At 38.2% G+C, this 12,020-nt stretch overlaps 1 protein-coding gene across 1 annotated transcript; it reads left to right on the forward strand.

Annotated features, from left to right (window-relative positions):
- The first annotated feature begins 405 nt into the window (after positions 1 to 405).
- LOC131679715 (uncharacterized) lies at positions 406 to 10,522 on the forward strand. Its single transcript, XM_058960450.1, has one exon. It carries the CDS (start codon positions 446 to 448, stop codon positions 10,457 to 10,459), a length of 10,014 nt encoding a protein of 3,337 aa, XP_058816433.1. The 5' UTR covers positions 406 to 445; the 3' UTR covers positions 10,460 to 10,522.
- The last annotated feature ends 1,498 nt before the right edge of the window (positions 10,523 to 12,020 follow it).

The raw sequence follows: 12,020 nt of genomic DNA on the forward strand, positions 1-12,020 counted from the left end.
TTTTATCTTTTTATAAATTAATTTCTCACAATTATTTAGTTCTAAATACTTTTGAAAAGATTGATGGCACTGATGTAACCAAGTTTCTACTTCGTTTATTTAATAAAAATGAAATGAAGTTTTCTAAATTAATGATGACTTAGAATAGTCTTTATTGAGACCTAAAAAATTGTACTCCTAGTGGAGATATTTGTATTTCAAAAAAGATAATGTCTCTGGATTTCGTAGAAAAATTGGAATAATTAATATTATTAAAAAATTCGATTTGCATGTGATTTTGGACATAGAAGCTTTAGGTATTTGCATTATGATTTCATTGGATGCCTGATAGGGCATTCCCCGTTGATAACTAGTGTATTTGAATTTTCTGCCAACATTATACCATTTAGTTGACGGCTCGTACTCTATAAAGACGGACGTCTTGTGCTTTCATGAATTCGAAATCATGAAACATTATATTCCAGTTGAAGTTCAACGATTGTTGGACAATTTGAAGGCAGCGATAGTGCAAGCTAAAACCCAGAGTATACAACTCGATAATGAAAATCATCAAGTGTTACTGGTTAGAGCCGATCAAGTCTTACTATGTTACAAATATAATAAGAAAACGACTTTGTGGCAATATTTGTGGGCTGAGAAGGAAATTTTTTCTGCTTCGGATGAACTCGAATACTGTCCATGGTTTGTAAGCGAAGACGGGTTCATCGTGTTGAGGAATGGAATTGGATTACATATCTACAAGTTAGATGGTCAAATTAAATTAAACTATCTATCGTCAGATGGCCGCTATCATGATGCATATGGATGGAATCAGCCGGATTGTACTTTGCTGTTTGGATACTTCTACTCCGATTCCACACAAATAGGAGTTATGAGTCGAGATGTTAAAGGAAATATATCTTTTGAAGCTGTTAATAAAAATGAAGCCTTGAAATTTTCTCAGCTTTCAATTTGGAAAATGGAAACTAATCCACATGTAGCAACACATTGGAAAAACGTAAAAACAGGAATCACTTTGTCGAACATAGATGCAGGTAGTCAACAGGCTTTCATAGTACGAAAAATTGGTGAGCTTGGTATTTATAAGCTCGGGAGAACTCATGTAATGGAAAACGTGCTCACAACAAAACTAATACCGTTCTCTGGAGAATCAGGGGACCAGACTTTTTTCGGAAAGATTTCTTCAGAAAGGCATTCTCTACATGATATTTTACATTTCAATTCTAGTGGAATGTCACTATACAGATACGTACCGTCTTCACGAGATTATCAACCGATACTTTATGTTTCAAAGTTCTCAGAAAAACTCGGATGGGCAGCTGATCACACTAGTTCCACAGTTCTGTATGACATTGATAGTGATGGATTAGACGAATTGGTATTCAATGGACCGTCAGGATTCAACGCTTTATCAATTTCTCCGGAATCAGAGATTGCTGTCAATATGCTAAGTGAGAAAGACTTTAATGTTACTAGTAGACATGTTAGATCGTTTGCAACGTTAAATTTGAATAAGGAACAAACTATCATATCAATTAGTGCGGGTGGAATAATTTCTTTCCGATTGCAGCTATCCACAGAAGATACTTCTAGAGCAGTAGAACGGGATCAAAAAGGCGATGAGGTTACTTTGGACGCAATTCCTCAACTTCTTTCAACTTCAGCAAATCGATCCGCTTTACCTTTGCATGATCAGATCGATTTTAAGTCATTTTTGTATCCGAGAAACCCACTACTTGGGACACTTGATTTTTCTATTCCAATAGTGGATGTGCCAAATGCTTTCGGAATACCCATTTCTCAATCCATTATGTATCGGGAATATAATTCCGCCGATATTCTGGGCTCCGGTTGGGCCTTACCTATTGACTGCATTTATGTGGATCGTAGGGGTAGCATCTTTTCTATTGAACATACCTATTACCTAGTCAAGGACGGCGCTCAATCACAGTTGAAACCGAAATTCGAGAAGCATGAAACAGATCAAATTTCCTTCACGTTGGATGGATCTCCCGAAATAGGCATTCATTTTTTTAAATCCAGTAATAAATGGGAGATAAAAACTAAATTCGAACTATTTTCATATGGGTCGGTCAAAAATGTCGATTGGATCCAGTGGGAACCAGGATCCGATGAGTGGCCTGTTGTGAGCAACACAACTCTTCCTATGAAAACGAAGCCGTTCATTTGGTTTCTTTCATTACGGAAGGATATTCATGAAAATTTCCTGAAATACATATACGAACCAGAATATTCCTCGTTGTCTTCGGGGAAAAAATACGTCGATAGATTAAGTTTGATAAAAGTTTCAAGTAATAATGGCGACTTCGTACGATTTAGCTATGATCATCTTTTTAACTCGAAATTATTGGTAGGATTTTTCGTGCAAACTGCAAGCTACACCCAAGATGTTAAATTTCAGTATAGTTTAGTAAAGTCCACCCCTCGGTTAGTTTCAATAGATCAGCTTGCACTGCCAGTGTTGCAATTTAAATATGATGGTTCGAAGGGTGAGCTTACTGAAATCCACTTTCCAAATGGACTGGTGTCGAAATTTTCCTATAGTCATTTACGGTTTCCAACCGCTTTAACAGCGAATAAGTTTAGTTTCTCTTCCGACGCCCAGGTGACCAATGGGCCAAATTACACGATAATCAGTGGAAAAACTGAATCGGACCAAGTTCGTATAATAGCGCGAGACGTTGTTGGATCAGATACTACAGACATGTCAGCGCTGGTGTTTCCTCATCTTGGCAAAGAGCCTGTTCAGAGTTATGAAGTTTTCACAGCTGATCACTTTTTTCTCGTATCACTATCTCACGAGACACACAAGGAACTATGCTTATTTAAAAGGATGGCGCATGGTGCTTGGTCAGCGGAAGCCTCGTGTATGAAACTTTCCAAGGAAAGTATCCTAATGGCAGGAAAATCATTTTTGTTGATCAGAAATGGTGAAAAATTAGCCCTTTTACAGTTGCTTGGTGAGCGATGGGATGTAAAACCTGTATTAAACAACCTTGCTGATAATACAATAGTACAAGCATTTTCCTATGCCTATGTTACCTACAACGATTCGGAGTTGAATGTGAATTTTCAAGATGGCAACGGTACTTGGGTAACAAAAGTTGTACCATTTGGTACTAACATGATAAAATCTAGTAAAAGCATTTTCGAAAGTTTTGATACAGATGAGACTACTATTAAAAATCTCCAGAATATTTTCATGGGAGGGGTTCTTAACACCCACCACAACGCAATAATTATCAGGACATTATCTCTTTCAGAAAATAAGCTTTATTCGAATATGCATTTTAAAATTTTCAATGAAAAATACGAACTAACAAACCAAGAAACAGTCACCATTTTAGTAGAAGATTTGGACAATTATCTACTGAGTCTTCCTCCTATGAATAACAACTATTTTAAAATTGGCTACAAAAATGTTGATGGAAAGTACAGAGTTGTTGTTAAAAACCACACTGGCGAAATTTTAGATGAGGTCAGTAAAATCAAAGAAAAGGTCGAAGAAGAAATACGTAAACATCCGCACGCATCGGATGCAGAAAAGAATAAGTATCGTCGTGAAAGTTTCGAAAAACTTGATAGTGAGCTTCAGGAGATTTATAAGAATGTTACAGCAGGGATTCCCTTTGCGATTGATCCTGCTAAATTTGGTGTTTTTGTTAACAGTGATAATGTTGTTTCCGCTTCAAATAAGTTCAGATTCAATGGAATACGTTGGGATTATGAGAGAATTCCCCAATCAGAAATCAGCATATCCGAGTTTAGCTTGAAACTTGGTGAATCGATTACCTTAACAAAATCTGACACAAACGCTACATTCAAACTTTACAATGGTGCAAGTTTGCTTTGGGATCTAGAAACACCACATGGTAACGACCTTCTGGTGAATTATCCGGCCTTCGTCGGAGTCCAAAATCCAAGCAGCGGTAGTAAAATTTTTACTTTCGCAAATAATAAAATTCATCATCTACCGGAGGGGGAAATTGTTAGCAGAGTTAGCAATTACTTTGGTATTGTAACCTCTACTGACGACAAAAAATCCGTGACAATAAGATCGCTGAAATCTTTGCTAGATTTTCGTCAAAATGCTATCACAAAGCAAACATTGGTTCATGATGAACTGCACGAACGGTCATCTACGTTCGAGTATGACTTGACAAAAGTCAGACAATATTCTGATGGTTTTACATTTACCAAATCGAAAGTTTTGCCTGGTGGCAAACCAGAGTTCGGGTGGTATGAAGAATCATTCAATTTGGCCGCGATTGGCAATAGTAGTAAAACTGTTCACAACTCCAAAGGAGGTGTTGTTAAGATACTAAATCCCGAGACAGATGAGAAAATTGAGCCTTTTGATGAAGATACAATGTTAACGGATCGTTTAGGACGCTACAAAATTGCTGATTTTCGACCTTATAAACTTTCTCAAGAGGTAGTGTCTTATTACGGATTTGAACCATACGAAGTGAACCGAATTGGAGTTCACCAAAAATGGATTTTTGATAAACAGCTAATACTGCGGGAGCATCTAAATCATTTTCTTAGATTAAAGCCTGGATCTTCGATTACAGGTCAATTCCGGCCAACACTGAAAGGGATGTCGTACGTGGCATCCTGCTGGATTCGCACAGATCAAAGTGCTTTTGTTGCTAAAAGTTTGACTTTGAAAGTAATTTCAACAGATAACGAAATGCTGAGAGAAATCAAGGGGAAAATTCAAAGTCACATTAGTGGCTGGTATTACGTGGAGGCTCTCTATCGGAGTGACTCGGAAACTGATCAAAATCGTTTTGATATAGAAGTGAAGAATTTCGGTACACATTCGCTGGACGTCGACCACGTACTTTTAACCCCGTTGCACTTTAGCTTCGAAATCAACATATTGGAGGGTAGAAGAGGAATAGCTAGAGCTGTTTTGATGAATTCCGGATTGTTAAGGCAAACGGTACTTGATCGTTTCGGAAATGTTGTAGCTCAGATTTCCGAACTAGGCATAGTAATCTTTTATACTTTGAAATCAAAAAATTCAGCCTTGGTGAAAAATAAAAAAATGATATCGCGTGTTGAAATGCGACCGACGTTTGGAGACATTGAATATAGCTTTGAAAAGAAAAGTCACCTTAAAACATTAAAATATTCACCGGATATTTTTAGCTTAAGGTTTTTGTACACATTGTCGGGAGCTGGTAGTATTTCCATAACTTTGGGATATTTTTCTATGAAATTATATCAACACAATGGTCATAACAACTTAAAAATCAGTACCTTTGAACCAGTTGTCATTAATTCGGAAGGAGAATGTACGGTTTTGTTAACAAAATCTCATTTTGTTATTTGGATAGATGGTCATCTAATATTGGAAAGAACATTTGAGTCTACAACGAAAGCTTGGTCAAATGTAAATTTTAAGGTGACCGGCCAAACTTCTTTTTCTGAGATTATATTTATGTATGATCCAGCGGTGAAGGTGTTTTATCAAAACAAACTAGGTCTCACTATTCAAGAGATAACTTTGAAAGATCACAACACTATCAACAGTCGTCAAATCGTCTACGACGAACTCGATCGACCTGTTCTGAAAACGAAATGGACTGAGTTGAAAACAAATGGACACACTCTTCTTGACTACAATCCGAAGCTCGTTACAAATTTGGATTCTATTCTGCTAGATAGGAAAGTCGAGGGTCTCGCTGATCAACTGAATCCCGAATGTGAAGGTTATCCGTTTAGCTGGATTTCATACCGGGACGACCCTTTGGAAACGAAATCTTCGATGGGACTTCCTGGAAAACCATTTTCTTTTGTGGGGCCCCACAAAACAAAATACGGTTCGAATCCAAATATCGCTTTTTTAAAAGTTTTGTTTCCAACAGCAAAACAATTCAAGCATGATTCTGAACTGAGCTCCGGTGGTTCGTTAACAGTCCATGTAACAGATAAACATGAGAATAAAGTTGCCGAACTAGTTAAGGTAGTAAATCACAATCACCGACTGACCACGTTTGAGTATGACGACCAAAATAGACTCATATGTGTTTTGCCACCAATTTACCATCGGAAGATTAATACTTTATCGAAAACTAATGCATTCGAATCACTCAAGTTGAATACTGAAGAGATAATGCTACGAAATTCGTGGGGTAGATACTACCGATATGACACGAATGGACGTTTAGTAGGAAAACTGACACCAGACTCTGGAAAACAACAATTTGTATACTCCGATGAGGGATTACTTAGGTTCATAATACATGGTGATCGAGAATTTTCTAAGTACCATGTAACGTATTACACTTATGGATTCGACGGAAAAACTGTCGAGCGGGGTTTACTAGATATACCAAGAAGTGAGTTACACACGTTTTTGCTCAATAATGCTTCATTGCCAAAGTCATCCAACTTTATAGTATACGATTTTGGCGAAAACGAACTTGTTCCTTCACACAGGAATCGTGTACAGAAATCCAGAAAAGTGTCCAATGGTGTAACAGCCACGGAAGTTTTATTGTTTAACGGACAAGAACAACTTTTGAATCATATATTCGTTTCATCTAATAAATCATTATCTATTGATTACAAATACAGAAATGAGAAGATAACTGAAATCAGTTATCCGTTAGCAACAAGCGGTGAACTACTCAAGCTATCATACGAATATACTGCGAATGGTAAAATAAAAACTATTCGTATGAGTGACCGTGTGCTTGCATCTATGACATACACTGCTTCTGATGTTATGAAGGAACTACAGTTTGAGCCGAATAGTCGCTACACCTATAATCGCACATTCGCGTACAATGAACCAGGCTACGTATCGTCAATTCAGGATAGTTTCTTAACTGAGTCTATAGATTATATTTCAAACAGCTATGGTGGGCAATCATTCGGTGATGGGACGGTTTCAGCTACCACTTTCAGTGCGACTTGGCACAATTACAGTAATTTAGAGCTGATTAAATTGAAACCAGAGCATTTTGTTTCCAGTGAGACTACCGTGGATCAAGCAAAACTTTGCTTCGAATCACTCAAAAAACTAGGATATCTAGACGAACACGATCGTCCACAGAGAGGATTTTATCCGGCATCGGAACTCCAAATGTCATTAATATGTAACACTGGAAGTAGAGCAAATTACATATCAGCTACACTAACTAACGGATTCACATCGCGATATGGGCATCGATACGATTATGAAAATCACAAGCAATTGATTAAGGCTAAATATTTTCAAAATTTTAACGAAATACCACAGGATCCTCTAACAGAAATTACTTTTTCGAAAAATATCAAAGAGATCACCGTCTCTGAATCGAAAACAATTTGGAACATACTAAAAATGGCAGGCTTCATCATTACCGATTGCACCAATAGTGAAGTTTGTCATGCCCTACCCGGAAAGTCGCTTTTCCATCCAACGATAACGAACCATATCAACACTGCCTCTTTGGAAATTCTTTTTGCCAGTGCTATTAAAGCCCGTAAGGATATACCAGAGCAGATATTTTCTGCTGTCTGTAAAACATGGCATACACATGACCCATTCAGCCAAGAGAGAATTTGTAGCGCACTTTGGACAGACCTGCTCTCCAAAAGCTTCGTAGGTACCAAATCCGACAAATCAACGAAAGCATTGAGCCCAGAATTGAAGCAGGCACTGAAAAACCATTCAAGATATCTAGCTCGAATAGTGTCCGTTTTATACGATAACTTTGCGAGTGGTTTAGGCAAATATAACGCAGATGTTCAATCGTATGATATAGATGCAAATGGCAATCATATGCACTTCTATACAGGATTTAGGCGCTATCGACTGGAATACACGGAGAACACGAATAAGATATCGAAAGTTTTTCTTATAGATCTGAAAACTGAAGCATTGCAAGAAGTCGAGTTTCCTATGGAACATGACTTTGAAGGAAGTGTGACGAAAGCAACGCATAAAGGAATCAACAAGATCGTGTATGATCCTTTGATCAAACGAGCCAGTCGAATCGAAATGACGGATGGGCGAACGGTCGTATTTCAATATGATGTTCGCGGTGAACGATTATCGAAACAAGTGAAGGATATAAATGGTCATATTGTAAAAGAAAAGTTCTACGTGCGCAATTCAAAAGGAAAATGCTTGGTAGACTATGAGGTGACGCACTTGAAAGATGACAACACACGACACGTTCGCAGTACTGCGTACGTCTACACAGACGACAATCTGATTGGATTCATTCGTGATAATCAATTCTATAGCGTTTTTGTCGATCATGAAGGCTCCGTCCGATTGGTTATTAGGAATGGTGAAGTTGTAGCAGCTTATGATTATCTACCCTACGGACAATTACTACGAGTATATAATAGCGATCCGGAAGGAGCAATAGCTTATCGTTATACAGGTCAGGAATGGGATGAAGAAACCGGATTATACAACTTCCATGCTCGCTTGTACGATCCCGAGATTGGTCGATTCTTTCAAATTGATCCTAAGGAACAGTACGCTAGCCCTTATGTGTACGCAGGTAATTCTCCAATTTCTCTAGTCGATCCGGATGGACAGTTTGCTTTCGTGGTTGCTCTAGCATTTGCTGCGGCAGGTGCTTACCTGGGTGCATCCGCTGCTAACAATTCATTTAATCCAGTTAAGTGGAAGCTTAAACCATCTTTAATTGGTGGTATTATGGGTGGAGTATTGGGAGGGTTGGCACCAGCCGGAATCGGAACATCATTCGCTTTTCTCACGGCTACGGTTGGACTATCGAGTGTTGCTGCGGGGGGACTGATAGCTACAACATCCGTTGGTTTTGCATATCTTAGTAGCGCTGCTGCAAATAAAAACTGGAATCCGATTGAATGGAATTGGTCAAGTCCGCAAACGTGGAATTCGCTCTTTTCGGGTAGTCTCACAGGGGCGACATTATTCGCGGGCGTAGGAAAAGTTCATGGTAAATTTTTAGCCCTCAGCGGATCGTCAAGAATCGTATTCGTAGGAGTAGTATCTGTAAGTACTGGAGGTATAGCACTTTACACTGGATCTATGGCAAATAATGGAAGCTTCAGTTTTTGGAAGTGGAACTGGGAAAGTCCTGATACTGTGTGGAAAGTCACGATGGGTGCTAGTTTCGGTATGTCAATATCTCCGGATTTACATAAAATACAAAAAGGCATTGTCAATCAAGTTAAAGATTTAAAAAAACTCATCCCGACAAAAGGTGTTAGTATTGAACAGTTTATGACTGATGCTAAGGCTTACTTTACAGATTCTTCCGAACTAGTCAAGCAAATTAAAATGACGCTTCATGAATTATCCAAGCAAGTGGTTCGATATCCCGGATTAGCACAGACTATTGCTGTAAGACCAAAGGGAACCACATTCACTGATAGTGTCCTAGAAACTGTTGAGTCTGTTTTGTATGAAGCGTCTAAATATGAACCCCTTAAAAACATTACGGGGGATCTCGCTGATAGAGTAAATGAAATGAAGAACATTGACCAACGAGAAGGCTTACGTAGAAAGCGGATGGCGGAATGCTGCCAATTGCAAGTTATAAACCATGCAACTACAGCAACTCATCCGAGTATGTTAAACTCGGCTGCTAGAACTCACTTTCAATCGTTTGATTATCTTTTCAGTGCATTTAATCGATTCAAACAATTTTTTTATTCAAGTGATTCAAATACTTCTATTACTGCATTAAGCTATGTCAAAATCAAGGAAACACATGCTGCAATGTACACCCTCAGTAACTGCTATTATTTTAAAGTTCCCAGTGAACCAATGTTTGTCAAGTGTTTTGGTTGGAATTCTCAATATGAGATTTTCTCAAAAATTGGTGGCGAAAATCGTCTGGTCGATGACTCATTCTCATACTGTACACCTATCGAATACTTCGGTAGAGCATCTGTAGCATGTGATGGAGAAAACAGTTCATTGATTTTCACGCCTTATCACTCCGGTAACATACTTGATCATATCAATGGATTGATACTTTTGGCTACGGTAACCCCCACAGCGTTATCAAGCATTAAAAACAATATATGGTCATTTTTAACTAAATTCTTCGCAAAAACTGTTGCTACCACGCCACCAGATCAAGAAGAAATTGATATTTTGACGAAAAAGTGTCATAAACTGAACGAAGGAATCAAAATGGCTGAATCTAATTTTCCTATTAGGTTACCTTGGTTGCGGAACATTTGGGCCGATTTGAGGGAAGATATCACGACATATTCCAAAAATTCTCAAAAAGCTAATTTCAATGCACTGTTGGATCGCATTAACGCTTTCGAGGACGAATTAATCGAAATCGTTACCATATCTTATTCCCATGCTTCGGCAACGAATTCGTTCCATCCCAATTGTTATACATTTTCTAAATCGCCTGTTACTTTTCAAACAAACTGCATTGACCGGTTACATTCAGAAAACGCAATTGCCTCAATTTGATTCATTAACTTTAGATATGTCATTGTATTCGAACGTTATAATCTAATAAAATACTAAACTCCATTAAGCTATAGATTTTAAGCAATGTTGTTTGGGTTTAAATACAATTAGACAGCTAAGTGTGTTTTATTTTCTGTGAACAATGCGTGAACAATTCCTTCCAGTGTTATGATTGATAATTTCCGTCTTTGTCAATTGTCAAAGCTACAGTGACTCAAATTCGTACACCACGTACATTCATTTAATATTATTTCATAATTACTTGTACTATCGAATATAGGTTCAGTTCTGTAAATATGGTAGCTTGATTGCTATTTGTCATTTTCTCATCATTTGTAATTTAAAGCATGCAAGTGATTATTTTGTCCGGTTTGGTCGTCAAACGGTGAGATAACATAGTCTTCACTAAACGGATTGAAATGGCCAGAAGGCGCCATGTTCCGTTTGGAGTTTCAATTCGGCTGTAGAAGCTTACAGCTGAGTTCTGATTCAGGACGGCTTATGTCGTTTCTTTGTTTTTTTTAATCTCTTTAGTTCTCACAAGTCTCCTATCTCATGCCTCCACGCGAGTCTAAGTCTATTGATGACATTTGGTCCTTAGACCGGCGACGACTGAGTGCTATAAGCCTTCTGCCGATAGTAGCAGGGTGCAAACAGATATAATCAAGGAAACACTACCGTAAAAATGTGTATCTGATCGGTAATCAGCCGCAAAGACTTTAATCTGACTAGTATCGATGATCGCGGATCAATACATACTGAAAATTCGCTGCGTCTGTTTTTATGAATCTAATTTCAAGTTCTGTTATTGCTAACCAGCCCGTGTATCAGGTTAACAATTCTTTGAATTTCTCTTCAATGGTCGTTATTATCGCTCGTATACGTGTATTTTACAAATCATCCGATACGTAAAATAGGAAATACATACCTTGATTTATTACCGCTATCATAACCCTTTGTCTGTATAACGTGTTATCACTCGGTAGTTTTCAACCAAATAAATATATTGTAGAGAAGAAGTAGCGAATTCTGTCTATATACCGTTACAATAGATAGTGATCCGGCCCATTACGCAGATAAGATTAGCTTTTCTAGGCAATACTTCCACGGTCGGCTGTGTGGAGTTCAAATTGCTTTTTTAGGAAAGATAGGATACTCTCGGTAGCCAGCTTCCCAGAGTTTAAAAAGAACCAAAAGCGAAACAAGATCTTTTCTTTTTCGAGTGATCGTATACTCGAAGACTAACTAAACAACTACATAATAAAATATTCTTTACAGGTCGCATCGCTTGCTTGGAGCTAATCCTAGACCTTATACCCTTCCAAACCACTCCGTGACACCTATGGAAGAGTCTGATGAATCGTCGTCCTTCCGTTAAGTAGGTGGAGCATCACTTCCCGTCTACCCTATCCTTCATCCTTCCCCGTGAACCATGGAGATGGGGGCGGCCGGCAATGATGGCTATCATGTGTTGAGGTTTTAATATGGGTTGGATTGGTATGAATTCCTACTTACCACTTCCTAAGCAACTCTTAATAGATAATCAGCAGTCATACATGAT

Source organism: Topomyia yanbarensis, chromosome 2, assembly GCF_030247195.1.
Source record: "Topomyia yanbarensis strain Yona2022 chromosome 2, ASM3024719v1, whole genome shotgun sequence".
Classification (NCBI taxonomy): Eukaryota; Metazoa; Arthropoda; class Insecta; order Diptera; family Culicidae; genus Topomyia; species Topomyia yanbarensis.